Raw genomic sequence first — 18109 nt, 5'->3', positions numbered from 1 at the left:
TGTATGTGTCAATTGGCGTTAAACGGGACATCCGTGAACATATATCATATATTGTGTTATCATATAAATAAAGGAACAGAGGCTGACATGCATGGCCATGTGCGTTTAGGGTCTGTCACTAAGGTGCTTGGTAAATACAAGAGGGATCGGAATCGCGATGCCGTCTATTCCTGAGTCATAAATCGAGCATAAGCCATATTCCCGTTTGTCTGGAATCGCATAGACGAATATGTACAAATTGTGCAGTTAAAAAGTGGTCGCGATTGACGATAAAATAATCGTGCAAGAAGATTGAATACAATTTTTTAGACCACGAGTTACACGTACATGTACTGAATTATGTATATGCTCTATATTGTCATTGTGGAATAAACGTCCATATACCTAATATTTCCGTGCACCGGGATAAACCATAACTTTTTCGTGTCTGTAAATGTATATCTAGTTGGCACTGTGTATTTATTCCACCTTTTAAAATAGTAAAGAATTGTACATATTATGATACAAAATTTACTAGTTCATGACGAAAAGAATAATTTTCATTATAAGCTTGTACTTGTATTTGAAGATCTATCAATGTTTATAGAAAGATCTTTGATTAAATTCACTGTTGTATATTCGCATGCTAGTGGAGTGTCACCCATGCTCTATTTTACAACAATGTAGTTTTACGAAAAATAGCTGCGCAAGCGCATTCATTAAAAAAATCCGGCTGCAGATTTACCCAAACATTAATAAACTCTGCATACTAAGAAAGTGTATTAAGTCAGTTGTAAAAACGTCAGAAAATACAAACCCTTTACAATGGCGAGCGTATCCTACCATATCGCCAATCTTCTTGAGAAGGTGATGTCAAGTTTAGTAGCTGATAGACGTAACTGTTTACCCCACCCATTCGCTGTTGGGCCAAATATGATAGTTTATTGAATTGGTCATGATGTCGGCATTTTGTAAATTGTGCACAATACATAGCTTTTCCATTGTATACATAGTACCGCATTATTGCTATACCATGGTCGTGGTGGTGTAGTGGCAGCGTTTTTTTTCCCCAAAGGGGAAAGGTACCTGTACCCCTACAATTGGGAATTTTTCAAGTCGTGAAATCTTCAAATTGGGGAAAAAACGAGTCGCGAAATCAATGAATTGGGAAAAATTCGAGTCGCAAAATTGATGAATTGGGAACCTTTAAAATGCATGTAATCTATCATTAGGGGCTATATTCTGCATCACAAAGCCTTTTAAACTCTAGGTTTTGACAGAAAAACTACAGTACGGTTATGATATTTTGACTATCGTATCATGTCATGTGAAAATTGTGTTATTTCCACTTCAGTTAGAATGTGCCCGTCAATTGGAAAAAAATATCTTCCAGTGATAGGCATAAGCACTGAGGTTGCATAAAAAATAATATTAATAATTTTGTTTTAGCCCTTAAAAGTCTTACAAGTCCTGCAATGTTTCATGTGTGTTAAATTAAAAACTTAAAAACTAAACAAAAACAACAACAATGGATCTTGTACTGGTTTGACATCTTTTAACAATAGACAGTGAGAATAGTCACACGTAACCAAAATGAGTTTTTAGAGTGGAATGCTTTAACAATAATTTTCAAAGGTAAGTCTTATATTTTGTTTTGATTTTTTTTCAAATCATCAAATAAGATATTAAGATCATCTGCCATTAAATGCTTATGTATATGTTGTAAATAACTATAGGATTTTACACCCATGTCTCATTATTTTTAATTTTATGTTAAACTTTTATTTGTTTATATCCGTATCCGAATAATTACTGTCCGGATTTGACACTTAAAAAACTATACATAGAAGTAATATGCGCATTTAACTCAATACGGTTACGTTTTTTTTTTAATGTCAACGAAATATTAGTGTTGAGAAAGTTTATTGATGTAAGGAAAACTGGTCTTAGCGATGGAATTCTTTCACGAGAAATATCGATCACTCGTCGCGGTTATGTAATCCATTCACATTTTACACAGCGGTTAGAGTTGCGCCCCATTTAAAAAGTTTTGTTTACTTTCTACGCAACAATGTCCGGCAAAAATAAATGGCCGAAAATGAAAGGCTCAACAATATCAAAAGATATTTCCAGCGAAAATAAAAGGCACTGGCTATTGGGAACGGCACCTAAAATCGTTCGTAACGGTAGATATCGAGATTGGGAAAGGTCCGGTGCTAATATTGGGAAGCCTCCGGAAGGCTTTGGGAAAGGTACCGTTCCCCGGTACTAGTTAAAGAAGGAAAAAAAACGCTGAGTGGATGTTTCCGCCTAGCGTTCGGGAGTTTGTGGGTTCGCTCCCTTCTTGGGGAGCATTCTCATTATCTCCTCCATAGACACCAAGTACTGGTTCTTCCCAGGAAACGGACTATAATGTCCTTATCTGCCTATAATGCTCGAAAGGGCGCTTGGCAGTATACATAGATAGATACCAGAGTTTAAGACACTTCCCAATATCTTTAGCCGCAGATTAGGGTAGAAAAATAGTTGGATATGTCTGTGTTTAAAGTTTAGAGTTTTCAAAAGTTTATAATTAAAACTTATTATAAAAATTTATTCACTTAATTAATGCTGTCCGCCAAACACTAAAGTATGTGTCAATTGGTGTTAAACAGGACATCCGTGAACGATGAACATATTTCTTGTTATAATGTAAATAAAGAAACAGGCTGACATGGTCATGTGTGTTAAGAGTCTGACATTGACAGGCTTAGCAGTGCTACAGCTAGGATTTGAAAAGGGCAGGGGGGCTTTTTTGTCAAAAGGGCACTTTCAACTCGCAGTTTTTTGTGAAAAGGGCACGTACGACCGCGCGGGTGTTTCTGGAATGCTTCCTATTGCATGTTAATTTATATGTTATGAATAATTGTATTATTCCCATTTTTATTAAACCATTCAAATATAATGTCTACAATGAGGATTAAAGTAATTACAATGTAATAAGAGATTTATGAATAATCATATGTAAAAAAAAAAAAAAATTTTTTTTTTTTTTGGGGGGGGGGGGGGAAGGGGGGGGGGGGCAGGGCGGAGGTTCGGGAGGGCAGGGCGCGGCGCCCTTCGATTTAGGCCTAGCTGGAGCACTGGGCTTAGTAAACACAAGAGGGATCAAAATCTTGATGTCGGCTATTTCCTGGGTCATAAATCGTGCAAAATGTATGTTCTCTATATTTTCATTGTGGAATAAACGTTCATATTCCTAATATTTCCATGCACTCAGATAATCCTTATTTGTGTCTGTAAATGTATATCTAATTGGGACTGTGTATTTATTCCACCTTATAAAATGTTAAAGAATTGAATATATTATGATAAAATAGTTACACGTTCGTGAAGAAAAAATAATTTTCATAATAAGCCTGTACACATATCCGAAGATCTATCATTGTTTATGAACAGATCTTAACTATAATTCAATGTTGTAGTTTTGCATATTGGTGGAATGTCACCCAGTCTCTTGTTTTACAACAATGTATTTTTATGCCCCCGGATCAAATGATCGGGGGTATATTGTTTTTGGCCTGTCTTTCTGTCTGTATGTCATTCACTGTGTCTGTCACAAACTTTAACCTTGGTTAAACTTTGCAATGACTTTTGAAGATAGCAACTTGATATTTGGCATGCATGTGTATCTCATGGAGCTGCACATTTGGAGTGGTGAAAAGTCAAGGTCATCCTTCAAGGTCAAAGGTCAAAAAAACAAATCCAAGGGAAGTAACAAGCTTTTAAGGGAGATAATATCTATTTATCCTTTGATAAGGTACATATCATTTTTACAAGGGAAGTAATATTTTTTAAAGGGATGTAATCAAAAATAAAAAAACTTAAATCAAAGCGGCGCAGAAGGGGGCATTGTGTTTCTGACAAACACATCTCTTGTTTTTTCGACAATAGCTGCACAAGCACATTCGATAAAAAAAACGGCTGCAGATTTGCCAAAATTTTAATTAACTCTGCAAACTAAAAAAGTGTAACAAGTCAGTTGTAAAAACGGCATAAAATACCAACCTTTTACTATGGCGAGCGTATCCTACCATATTGCCATAGGCTTCATTCTGCAAATATGGAAGTCTATTAAATTTGGCATGGTCTCCTATCAGGGCGGCATTTGGTAAATTTTGCACGATACATAGCTTTTTCATTTAATAAATAGTATCCCATAAATGAGATGAGAAATATTGCTATAAGAGTGACTGTTTTAGACCATACCAGCGCATGTAAAGAAACTTTTTTCCCAATTTCTATAGCTGCGGAAAAGAAAAATAGTTTGATATGTCTGTGGGTTCATGCAAGTTTGAAGTCGAGAGTTATCAAAGTTTAATACCAGTAATTAAAACTTATTACCATATGTACATAACGTTTTATTTCCATAATATTTCATACTTTTGCGCCATAGATCTAAGATGTATAGAGACAATTTTGTATGCAAAATGTTAACATTTGCTTCCATTTGTATCTGTATTATGCTTGAAAAGCATAGGAAAATTACACTAATGTGTACATTGTGTCATTATTAAGTAAAATGCACATGACTTGAAAAAACTTAAGACTTTATGATTTGACTGTAAATAAGAAACATATTGTTTGTTTTTGCAGATGACGTCTAATGACAAGGATTTCCGATTCATGGCCACAAATGATTTGATGACAGAGCTACAAAAAGATTCAATTAAACTGGATGATGACAGCGAAAGAAAGGTGATAACTAGAGCTGCAACGATTCAATCTGATGCATCGAAAATCAGTTCAAAATGCGTTGATTCGATTACGATACAAAACCTACCAAATTTGATTCGATTCTTTAACATATAGACATATATAAACATAGATATGTTAAGCCCGCTGTATTCTGACTATTTGATACGGAAAGGTGTAGGTTTTATCTTTACCTGTAATTACGACGCGCGCGATTGGCTGCTTATTACTTTAGTCATCCAATCAATAAGCGCGTTACGGTCTACTTTCGGAAAAAGCGTCAAAATGGCTGAACAAGTTGTGGCCGACAATTTGAAATTATCAGATGCGCCTAAGAAGCTAAAATCAAAAGTGTGGCGGTATTTTGGGTTTCGGGATGGTAGCCCTCCCGATAAAGCAAAGTGTAAACTGTGCTTCACAGAAGCAAACAAAACGTTGATTTAGCAAGACTAAGAGGTAGCACAAGTGCAACTACTCAAGTCGCCAGCCAGAAAAGTAGTTCTGTTTCTGTTGGGAATTTGTTAAGTTTATTAGAGAATGTGCTTTGTCCTACAGGTAACAGGTGATGCTGTCACGGCACAATGGTAGACATGCTTGTAGCGGTTTTAAATATAAGTATAATAGTGATAGTACTATCACTCCACTGATCCAGATGTTCTTATGATTATTTAATTAATTTTATATCATTGTGTATTCAACACAATCTTCTAGTCATAAGTTTTTATATTAAAATTGAGTCCTTATTTGCTATTCTTTTTTATGTGTTTTATTGAAATATTGACATAGTTTGAAAGACAATTGCAGGGCTTACTCTGCCATTCGCCAAATTAGCCAATGGCTACAAATAAGAAAATTTGGCTACACAAAATTCAATTTGGTTATTAGGTTTTCTGCATTATCACCCATAAAATATCAAAAATAATAAGAATTAAGACATAAAAAGGTAAATTTGTTTTATTTCTTACAAATGTTAATTTAACACACTTTCAACAGTTTTTAAAACACTGTTGAACCAACCAAACTATATCAAACAAACACACAATTTGACAAATGCCCAAGATATCTAGGTATGCGATACTTTTGAAAAGAAATGTTTATTTTTAGGCAGAAAAGTGAATATATGATAAAACTAGGTTTGAAGATGAATGGAATCGTAAAAATCGGTATCGGAGTGTCTGAAATCAAAATCGAATCGAGCTGTATTTGAATCGTTGCAGCTCTAGTGATAATACTTATACCACTTAAGATGTCACGTATTTAAATCTGTTAAAAATTTACTTGGAATTTTAGACACCCTCTGAGGCTCGCCAAATGTATACATTTGCTCAGAAAGTTTGGGCTTGGCTTCAACTTTTTCTTCATAAACCTCTTTAATCTTTTCCTGCTCAGAATCAAAGGGAAAATGACAATATGCAATCAGCATATAACCAGGACAGAATGCAATATGCAATCAGCATATAACCAGGACAGCATGCAATATGCAATCAGCATATAACCAGGCCAGCATGCAAGTAATCTGCAGTCTGTTCAGGTTTTATGCTGTTTGCTTCTCATCGGTAACTAAAGGTTAGAAATGAAGTCTTTACAATTTGAAAAAATCTATTAAGAAAAGTTTATACTAAAATAATATTTTCTAAGGGACTTCAAATAAGTCAAAAAGAGCATCTCAGCTGTAAATGGTTGAATGCATTGCATTGGACTTGTAGAGTTTAAAACGTTAACTGCAAAAATGTGAATTTCAGTTATGGGACATTGCACCAAGGGGGAACATTCTGTCTACAATGAGGATTTCATTGGGTTTTTAACCAGGTTTTCCGAAGGAAAAAACTGGTTATTAGATTGGCGAATGCGGGCGGGCTGGCTGGCGGGCGGGCGGAACAAGCTTGTCCGGGCCATAACTATGTCGTTCATTGTCAGATTTTAAAATCATTTGGCACATTTGTTCACCATCATTGGACGGTGTGTCGCGCGAAATAATTACGTCGATATCTCCAAGGTCAAGGTCACACTTTGAGTTCAAAGGTCAAAAATGGCCATAAATGAGCTTGTCCTGGCCATAACTATGTCATTCATTGTGAGATTTTAAAATCATTTGGCACATTTGTTCACCATCATGGGACGGTGTGTCGCACGAAAGAATCACGTCAATATCTCCAATGTCAAGGTCGCCACGACTAAAAATAGATTTTTTTTTAAAACAAACTTACAAAAGGGGTTAATTTTGTTTGTTCATTTCAAAAGTTCAGTTTGAGTTTTCTCCCTTTATCAGATTTTTTTTTCACAATGAAAATCTGGTTTTGTGACAATTTTGTCCCTTGTTTATTTCTGATCTTAGATATTTTGTTGTTTTAGGTTGTCAGAATGCTGTTAAAACTTCTTGAAGATAAGAATGGAGAAGTGCAAAATTTAGCTGTCAAATGGTATGTGTGATGGAAAATTTGATTGAAAATGACCATATAAGTTTACTCATTTACGTAAAAAAAACATTTTATACAGGGTACTTGATGTACAACAAAACAGCAAAACATGTGTTATCTATTGAGAAAAGTTAACCCATATCAGTGTGTGTTTTTATGCCCCCTTTCGGGGGTATATAGTTTTCGCACTGTCCATCTGTCTGTCAGTCTGTCACACTTTTCGTGTCCGCTCTCTAATTCAAATAGTTTTCTTCCGATCTTTACGAAACTTAGTCAGAAGTCATGCCGGGTCAAAAACTAGGTCACAGGGTCGAAAAAACAAATCCAAGGGCAGTAAAAAGCTTTAAATGGACATAATTATCTGACCTGCCAAATTATATATTTTTGTTAAATAAATCAAAGCGGCGCAGTAGGCGGCATTGTTTTTCTGACAAACACATCGTGGTTAAAGGTCAAGGTCATCCTTCAAGGTCTAAGGTCAAAAATACAAATCCAAGGGAAGTAATAAGCTTTAAAGGGAGATAATTATTCAACATAGCAACTTGATATTTAGCATGCATGTGTATCTCATGGAGCTGCACATTTTGAGTGGTGAATCTACAGTCACAATAGTGGCTTTTAATTATTTGCTACAAAATAGAGATTTATTAGAGACAATTATTTTCAAGGGAAGTAATTATAAATCTCAGATTATATATTTCCTTACCAAGAATCAGTTCTTTTCACAGACACTGTACAGATTTTTTATTTTGATTATTTATAACTCAAATGATCAATTTGTCAAAGTTTTTTTTTTTAATGATATAATTATCATTTCTTTCCTGTACTAATTTGTAAATGGTAGGGTTAATTACATACCTGTGGACTTATGTCCATAGGTACATGATGAACTTTGGCTATGGTCTCTTTGATAAACCACAGGCCTTGGTTGTCAGTGATGTCTGACTTGGTCATTTTTGACTGTCTACAGACCCCCCCCCCTTTAAAGGGAGATGATTTCTATACCTGCCAAATAAAAAATAGAAATTTATTTTCTGACGAACACATCTCTTGTTTTGTTTCGATAGGGGACCCATTCCCAATAGAAAAAAAATAATATTTTTTTCCAGATGGGACCTAAAAATTCCCGATGGAAGGTTTAAAAAAAGATTAATATGTTTTAACATCGAATGTGTCTCAAATCCAGCTCTAGAAGTAGAACCTTAGTAAATATGATATTGAAATCACTTTTATACTCAATTTTCAGTATTTGTAAGCAAAAAATCAACAACCCGATTTAAGTACATGTAAAAACAACGCAATTTTTTCCAATGCAAACTGACCCAGTCCTATTCCCTAAATGATGAAAAAACACTGCATATTGCAATATGAATCCTATTCCCAATCTCAAAAAGTATATATTCACTCTTCAAGCACAAGCATTAAGCCCAGTGTTTCCAGAGTGCAGCTCATTTAATATTGAGATTTAGCCTGCTGCTCTTTTGATGTGATTACAAACACTGTTGTTACTTTGCCATCTGACATGCCTGCTTTAAATTCCTCCCTCCAGCCTGGGCCCCCTGGTGAACAAGGTGAAGGAGTTCCAGGTGGAGACCATAGTGGACACGCTGTGTAGCAACATGCTGTCAGACAAGGAACAGCTCAGGGATATCTCCAGTATAGGTATGTAGAGACAATACTGGACTCTGTGTAGCAACATGCTGTCAGACAAGGAACAGCTCAGGGATATCTCCAGTATAGGTATGTAGAGACAATAGTGAACACTCTGTGTAGCAACATGCTGTCAGACAAGGAACAGCTCAGGGATATCTCCAGTATAGGTATGTAGAGACAATAGTGACACTCTGTGTAGCAACATGCTGTCGGACAAGGAGCAGCTCAGGGATATCTCCAGTATAGGTATGTAGAGACCATAGTGGACACGCTGTGTAGCAACATGCTGTCGGACAAGGAACAGCTCAGGGATATCTCCAGTATAGGTATGTAGAGACAATAGTGAATACTCTGTGCAGCAACATGCTGTCAGACAAGGAACAGCTCAGGGATATCTCCAGTATAGGTATGTAGAGACAATAGTGGACACTCTGTGTAGTAACATGCTGTCAGACAAGGAGCAGCTCAGGGATATCTCCTGTATAGGTATGTAGAGACAATTGTCGACACTCTGTGTAGCAACATGCTGTCGGACAAGGAGCAGCTCAGGGATATCTCCAGTATAGGTATGTAGAGACCATAGTGGACACGCTGTGCAGCAACATGCTGTCAGACAAGGAACAGCTCAGGGATATCTCCAGTATAGGTATGTAGAAACAATAGTGAACACTCTGTGTAGAAACATGCTGTCGGACAAGGAGCAGCTCAGGGATATCTCCAGTATAGGTATGTAGAGACAATAGTGGACACTGTGTGTAGCAACATGCTGTCGGACAAGGAACAGCTCAGGGATATCTCCAGTATAGGTATGTAGAGACAATAGTGAACACTCTGTGTAGCAACATGCTATCGGACAAGGAGCACCTCAGGGATATCTCCAGTATAGGTATGTGGAGACAATAGTGGACACTCTGTGTAGCAACATGCTGTCGGACAAGGAACAGCTCTAGGATATCTCCAGTATAGGTATGTAGAGACAATAGTGAACACTCTGTGTAGCAACATGCTGTCAGACAAGGAACAGCTCAGGGATATCTCCAGTATAGGTATGTAGAGACAATAGTGAACACTCTGTGCAGCAACATGCTGTCGGACAAGGAACAGCTCAGGGATATCTCCAGTATAGGTATGTAGAGACAATAGTGGACACTCTGTGTAGCAACATGCTGTCGGACAAGGAACAGCTCAGGGATATCTCCAGTATAGGTATGTAGAGACAATAGTGAACACTCTGTGTAGCAACATGCTGTCGGACAAGGAACAGCTCAGGGATATCTCCAGTATAGGTATGTAGAGACCATAGTGAACACTCTGTGCAGCAACATGCTGTCAGACAAGGAGCAGCTCAGGGATATCTCCAGTATAGGTATGTAGAGACCATAGTGGACACTCTGTGTAGCAACATGCTGTCGGACAAGGAACAGCTCAGGGATATCTCCAGTATAGGTATGTATAGACCATAGTGGACACTCTGTGTAGCAACATGCTGTCGGACAAGGAACAGCTCAGGGATATCTCCAGTATAGGTATGTAGAGACAATAGTGGACACTCTGTGTAGCAACATGCTGTCGGACAAGGAATAGCTCAGGGATATCTCCAGTATAGGTATGTAGAGACAATAGTGGACACTCTGTGTAGCAACATGCTGTCAGACAAGGAGCAGCTCAGGGATATCTCCAGTATAGGTATGTAGAGACCATAGTGGACACTCTGTGTAGCAACATGCTGTCGGACAAGGAACAGCTCAGGGATATCTCCAGTATAGGTATGTAGAGACCATAGTGGACACTCTGTGTAGCAACATGCTGTCGGACAAGGAACAGCTCAGGGATATCTCCAGTATAGGTATGTAGAGACAATTGTCGACACTCTGTGTAGCAACATGCTGTCGGACAAAGAGCAGCTCAGGGATATCTCCATTATAGGTATGTAGAGACCATAGTGGACACTCTGTGTAGCAACATGCTGTCGGACAAGGAGCAGCTCCGGGATATCTCCAGTATAGGTATGTAGAGACAATAGTCGACACTCTGTGTAGCAACATGCTGTCGGACAAGGAACAGCTCAGGGATATCTCCAGTATAGGTATGTAGAGACAATAGTCGACACTCTGTGTAGCAACATGCTGTCGGACAAGGAACAGCTCGGGGATATCTCCAGTATAGGTATGTAGAGACCAAAGTGGACACTCTGTGTAGCAACATGCTGTCGGACAAGGAACAGCTCCGGGATATCTCGAGTATAGGTATGTAGAGACCATAGTTGACACTCTGTGTAGCAACATTCTGTCGGACAAGGAGCAGCTCAGGGATATCTCCAGTATAGGTATGTAGAGACAAAAGTGGACACTCTGTGCAGCAACATGCTGTCGGACAAGGAACAGCTCTAGGATATCTCCAGTATAGGTATGAAGATACAAAAGTGGACACTCTGTGTAGCAACATGCTGTTGGACAAGGAACAGCTCAGGGATATCTCCATTATAGGTATGTAGAGACAATTATGGACACTCTGTGTAGCAACATGCTGTCTGACAAGGAACAGCTCTGGGATATCTCCAGTATAAGTATGTAGAGACAATAGTGGACACTCTGTGTAGCAACATGCTGTCGGACAAGGAACAGCTCAGGGATATCTCCAGTATAGGTATGTAGAGACCATAGTGGACACTCTGTGTAGCAACATGCTGTCGGACAAGGAGCAGCTCAGGGATATCTCCAGTATAAGTATGTAGAGACAATAGTGGACACTCTGTGTAGCAACATGCTGTCGGACAAGGAACAGCTCAGGGATATCTCCAGTATAGGTATGTAGAGACCATAGTGGACACTCTGTGTAGCAACACGATGTCGGACAAGGAGCAGCTCTGGGATATCTCCAGTATAGGTATGTAGAGACCATAGTGGACACTCTGTGTAGCAACATGTTCGGACAAGGAGCAGCTCAGGGATATCTCCAGTATAGGTATGTAGAGACAATAGTGGACACTCTGTGTAGCAACATGCTGTCAGACAAGGAACAGCACAGGGATATCTCCAGTATAGGTATGTAGAGACCATAGTGGACACTTTGTATAGCAACATGCTGACGGACAAGGAACAGCTCTGGGATATCTCCAGTATAGGTATGTGGAGACAATAGTGGACACTCTGTGTAGCAACATGCTGTCGGACAAGGAGCACCTCAGGGATATCTCCAGTATAGGTATGTGGAGACAATAGTGGACACTCTGTGTGGCAACATGCTGTCGGACAAGGAACAGCTCAGGGATATCTCCAGTATAGGTATGTAGAGACCATAGTGGACACTCTGTGTAGCAACATGCTGTCGGACAAGGAGCAGCTCAGGGATATCTCCAGTGTAGGTATGTAGAGACAATAGTGGACACTCTGTGTAGCAACATGCTGTCGGACAAGGAACAGCTCTGGGATATCTCCAGTATAGGTATGTTAACACCATAGTGGACACTGTGTAGCAACATGCTGTCGGACAAGGAGCAGCTCAGGGATATCTCCAGTATAGGTACACAAAGCAGTCATGGTTCCAGTGTGTTTTCTGTTCAAAATCAGGGCCAGTATCCGGCCCCATTCCCAATGGGAAAAAGTACACGTCAACACCGTTATTTTGAAGTCGTCGGGACCGTACAAAAAACTTCAGATTAACGATTATTCGAAATAAACATTTGACAGAAGACTTCTTTGATTCTGTAAAAGTGAAACGTTGTGGAATTCGCATGGTTCGGTTACACACTACTATTTATAACTGTTATACTTAAAAACGTAAACTACTCTGATAGCAATAGATTTCTACTTGTAACAAACGGAGGAATAAAACAATTATTTTTCTTCTTTTTATTTTTCTCTAATTACAGAACATATAAATTATAATCAATAGCACAAATTATCAGAATATATACAATATAACGAATAGCACATCATACATGTTAACAAATTAACATTTTTTTTATATGATTTTGAATTGTAACGCCGCTTGACCCCCTTTTTATTTACTGCCGATCCGGATATCCTCCCGGGTTGGGTACCGGGCCCTTCTCCAGATTGCTCGACATTTGATTGGGAAAATAGTAACGTGGTTGACTTGTTTGTATGCGACATTTTGTTATGATTTTTGTTAAAAAGGTAGAGTTTATATACGATGCATTTCATTTGAGCACATTTACTCAGACCTAATGTGACACGATTGTTTGCTAGTAAAGGATGCAAAGCTGCAAAAATATCAATTATCGGCTTTTGACAAAATTATAAAATTAACACGCTACGTGCAGACGACAAAGGTGTTATTATTGGCTTTTGACGCACCCCGAGCAGACGACAAAGGTGTGAAATTACGCTCAGTGTTTTGCAGTTTTGACTTCCGATTAAAGAGTGATAATTAGGTGTGAATTCTAGTGTTGGGACCGACAGAATCACTTCAAATTAACGATTTCTTCGGTTTAACGAAGTTTGGATTAACATTAAAATTTTACATTAAACAAGGAAGAACCAAAATCAGGACCCAAAAAATACTTCGAAATAACGGATTATCGGTGTTCGAAATAATGGTGTTGAAGTGTATATATTTTCCCCGAATGGGACCTTAAAATTTCCAACTAAAGGTTTGAAAAAAAGGTCAAAACAGCGGAATGTTTCCCAATCCAAAGGGACCTGGCTGCATTCCCAAAATGGTGTAAACAAACATAGGGTTCTGTTTCTTTTGTTGGGCATTATCCAGTGCCATCCATAGCCCTGATATATAGGCACTTCAAAGGCCCAGTGAATGACTTGCTTCCAACTACATGGCTTTTTCTCCTCTTGTTTGTAAGAGGCCAAAGTCTTAATTGATTTTAGTTAGAAATATCACTTAAATAGCTGATTTAGGAAATGAAAAGGCTGTTGTAAGTTTCGATTAAGGGTAAAAGTGTTATGATTTTAAAGAAAATTTTCGTCATGAAAAGCCTTTAAGCGGCCTCTGTTATAAAAACCCCTGAACTAGCTTTATGATGTATGTAAATGATTCTGTCCCAACTGTTCAGATAAGTTATAAAGTGTATTATTTAGTTCTGACAGGTTTTTAACATCCCTGTAAGTTATGAATTTGGCTTTTAGATTGGTAATAAGTTTCTTTATAAATATTTGACCTGATGAATGAGATTATGGAAGCACTTTGTGCTCAGGTGAGGTTAATGTTTTTGAAGATATCAATGTGATGTTCTCTGCATGTGACCCTTGATACTGCCTGTGTATTGTACAGGTCTGAAGACTGGCTCCCTGTGTATTGTACAGGTCTGAAGACTGTGATCATAGATCTGCCCCCCTCATCCACGGCCCTGGCTCCCTGTATATTGTACTGGCCCCCTGTGTATTGTACAGGTCTGAAGACTGTGATCATAGGTCTGCCCCCCTCATCCACAGCCCTGGCTCCCTGTATATTGTACTGGCTCCCTGTGTATTGTACAGGTCTGAAGACTGTGATCATAGATCTGCCCCCCTCATCCACGGCCCTGGCTCCCTGTATATTGTACTGGCTCCCTGTGTATTGTACAGGTCTGAAGACTGTGATCATAGATCTGCCCCCCTCATCCACGGCCCTGGCTCCCTGTATATTGTACTGGCCCCCTGTGTATTGTACAGGTCTGAAGACTGTGATCATAGATCTGCCCCCCTCATCCACGGCCTTGGCTCCCTGTATATTGTACTGGCCCCCTGTGTATTGTACAGGTCTGAAGACTGTGATCATAGATCTGCCCCCCTCATCCACGGCCCTGGCTCCCTGTATATTGTACTGGCCCCCTGTGTATTGTACAGGTCTGTAGACTGTGATCATAGATCTGCCCCACTCATCCACGGCCCTGGCTCCCTGTATATTGTACTGGCCCCCTGTGTATTGTACAGGTCTGAAGACTGTGATCATAGAGCTGCCCCCCTCATCCACGGCCCTGGCTCCCTGTATATTGTACTGGCTCCCTGCATATTGTACTGGCTCCCTGTATATTGTACTGGCTCCCTGTATATTGTACTGGCTCCCTGTAAATTGTACTGGCTCCCTGTATATTGTACTGGCTGCCTGTGTATTGTACAGGTCTGAAGACTGTGATCATAGAGCTGCCCCCCTCATCCACGGCCCTGGCTGCCAGCATCTGCAAGAAGATCACCGGTAGACTCACCAGCGCCATCACCAAGGTAACGATAGTCGGCACTTGTTAGAAAGCATTGTTCTGGGAAAACTGGGCTTAATGCATGTGCTATAAGTGTCCTCCCATATTAGCCTCTATTGCAGTCTGCAAATGGTTATCAGGGATATCTCTTTCCTCATGAACTGATTTTTCTCTAACAAGAGATTTGCTTTAAATGAAAAATACCATAAAGGCGGAAAGTTTCGTCTTAAGATAATCTGGGATGACACTTTCTGCACATGTGTTAAACCCTCTTCAAAGCGAGCCTGAAATAAAAAAAAATCTTGTGAAAACCAACCGATGTTATGTATTTGAAATATGGTATGAATTTTGCACAGAGCTTAATGCATGGGCGTTAAGTTTCATCCCAGATTAGCTTGTGCAGTTTCCACTTTCTGCTTTAATGGTATTTTTTTTAAGGAAATGTCTGGTTGGAAAAAACCCAGTTTAGGCCTAAAGTCTTATTTGTCAGTGTGAACTGCAGAGGCAAATCTGGGACTACACTTTACACACATGCACTTGTGTATTAACCTCTGTTTTCCCATAGACTGGCTTGTAAGTATTTTTTGATGTCACTATGATGACAGCTGTTTTATCATGCAGCAAGAAGACATGTCCGTGCAGCTGGAGGCCCTGGATATACTTGGGGATCTCTTGAGCAGATTTGGAGGTAAACATTGTTCATGTTGCTTTCTTTCACCAAACATTGGACGGAAATGGCTAGTGTTTTTCCCAGGCCATTTTAGCGTGGCGAAAAGTCACGCCGCCCTCCCGGATCGCCACGCTGCCCTTTTTAAAGGCAAATTTCGCCACGCGCCCTTTTTTTCAAAGGCAAATTTCGCCACAAAATTTTCCTTACGATCTAACTTGGTCCGCAAAATCAGCTTCCTTGATTGTCTGTGACGCTCCGACTGTGCTTGATTTACTTTAGAGGCGTCAACGTCTAATCGACTATATTTAATTGAGCAGATTTAATCTATAACAGTGCTCGATTAGGTCTTACTGGCTGCCCCAAAGCTGTGAATTAGTCATGCGTGAATAACCCCGTGTCAGTATCAAATCGATAATGCCGGAGGCTATGTTATACCAAGCGCACTTTTCGCTCGGCAATGTGTACTCCTCCACGATATAATCATTACTTCGGAGACATTTGATGAAAAACTCGATGTTATTCTTGTGGCAATTGTGCTTTGCATGCATTATTCAGTTATATCAAAACATATTTTTTACGCATAATTACTTTTAAATTCACAAACAAATTTATTCTTTATCGATTTTGTCTTTAAGATAATTAGATCTAATTATTGAAATAATTACCGAGACGTATACCAATTTAACAAAATACTAATCGCGTATACGATTTAACGTTGCTATGCGCACCTGTCGCTTACATCATTTGACATTTTATCAACATGGCCGACTATACAGAATTAAATTGTGACTCGGCAAAAATGGCAAATAACGTCGTAAACGATCGAACTAACGATGGAGATTATACATTAAGAAGGAATAAATGAAATGTCTGTGATAATCAACGATGCATAAAAATGTTTTAGATAGCAACAACATAATTTATTTATTTGTAATCTACTCGGTGGATGTATGTCACGGAAACGAGTGTTTGCATATTGTTAGAGATCAATTTACTCGCAATGTTATTTTAAACATCTGTCGAGATTATTGTTAGAAAATGGGATAAGACAAACATGGTTTCATTTATATGTTAGTGGATCTGTGTATAATCAGATTCATATGCATATATTGCTTTATTATGTTTGTCGTGCTGTACAGTTTATTGAAACAGCATGGAACTTAAATGTTCATTGCAAGGTAAATATATTAATATAAATCATAGTAAGTTAAATACATCTATTACCATTAAATGTGCTTGTTTATATGTTATTTTTTCCACAACTGCTTCGTGGAGCAAATAACATGGAACGTTTTTGCCCTTTTTTGCCTAAACTGCGCGCTAAAATGCCCTTTTTGAAAGTAATGCGCCATGCCCCTTTGCCCTCCTGGGAAAAACACTAAATGGCTTTACATGTTTCACCAGCTTAAAGGGAGATTATACGATATATTAAAATATTTATTGTTCCCTACCGGTGAAACCGGAGGGGACTTAATGGTTTGCACTCCGTCTGTCTGTCAGTCTGTCTGTCAGTCAGTCAGTCACACTTTACTGGATCCTGCGATAACTTTAAAAGTTCTTAATTTTTTTTCATGAAACTTGAAGCATGGATAGATGGCAATATGGAGATTATGCACGTCATTTCATTTTGTGCCTACGTCAAAAAATCTGGTTGCTATGGCAACAAATATATAAAATAAAAAAATTACTGACAATTGTGGAGTTTCACCAGTAGGGGACCATATTGCTTGGCAATCTCTTGTTAATTTATATAAAATGTGTAAAACAACTTATTATACATATATGTCAATATGAATTAAAATAAAAGTTAAGAAAAACATGTGTTGAAAAATGCAAAATGAGCCAGATATTTAATTCTGAAATCCAAAATGTCTGTACAGTCGAATTCGCCAGCATGTATATCATGCATGTACAATGTGAATCTAAATTTAGTTTTACGGTTCATTTTAAATTCCTGCAACAATATCTATTCATATGACACACGAACACTAACTCTGATCCTAATAAAAAGCCGAATGCTTCGGTTATTGTCGGAAAATATGTACGAAATATCTTCGTCACAATCGGCTCTGGGCGCTAATTTGTCTTTGCTGCATTTTATGAAATTCGTCTTCAATGTATAATTGTTCTTGCCTATTATGTGTTATTGTAACATATTTTATCAATATATTACAATTTAACACATATAAAAAATCGTATTATCTCCCTTTAAATGTTTTGCATTGTGTATTGAACGGCATTCATATACTTTATTACCATGAAAAAGTTCTGTTGAATATTGTACCATAACATCCAAGTGTTACATGAGTGAGAAACAATATTCTTTTACCTTTTGGAGCCTGAAACCATGATGAAATGCACATTTTTTTTACCATCAAAACTGGAAAAACAAAGGAAAATAGGGGTTAAAAATCACTGTCAGTGAAACATGAAAGAGCTTTTAAATTCTTTCAAAATTGAACCGTAAGTTTAAGAACAAATCCCAAATGTAAGGTGAAATGT

The 18109-nt window shown here is 38.3% G+C and overlaps 1 protein-coding gene across 7 annotated transcripts in view; it reads left to right on the top strand.

The window, feature by feature from the left end:
- Positions 1–670: 670 nt before the first annotated feature.
- The window catches only part of LOC127864537 (cullin-associated NEDD8-dissociated protein 1-like), a 62497-nt gene continuing 45058 nt past the window's right edge, over positions 671–18109 (top strand). The window contains exons 1-6 of one of the 7 annotated variants that reach the window (XM_052404204.1): positions 671–846; positions 4615–4716; positions 7066–7133; positions 8680–8792; positions 14862–14962; positions 15559–15625. In XM_052404204.1, coding sequence (XP_052260164.1) covers positions 805–846; positions 4615–4716; positions 7066–7133; positions 8680–8792; positions 14862–14962; positions 15559–15625 — 493 coding nt within the window. In that variant the 5' untranslated portion in view covers positions 671–804. Of the gene's footprint in view, positions 847–4614; positions 4717–7065; positions 7134–8679; positions 8793–8821; positions 8871–8901; positions 8951–9780; positions 9830–9855; positions 9910–10097; positions 10150–11761; positions 11828–14861; positions 14963–15558; positions 15626–18109 lie in introns of those variants that run through there. The other 6 variants (XM_052404207.1, XM_052404206.1, XM_052404205.1 and 3 more) reach the window with 6 other exon arrangements.

Source organism: Dreissena polymorpha, chromosome 1 (assembly GCF_020536995.1).
Source record: "Dreissena polymorpha isolate Duluth1 chromosome 1, UMN_Dpol_1.0, whole genome shotgun sequence".
In the NCBI taxonomy this organism is placed as follows: Eukaryota; Metazoa; Mollusca; class Bivalvia; order Myida; family Dreissenidae; genus Dreissena; species Dreissena polymorpha.
Note: the sequence above shows the minus strand (reverse complement) of the source record. Positions and strands in the feature narration are given on the sequence as shown.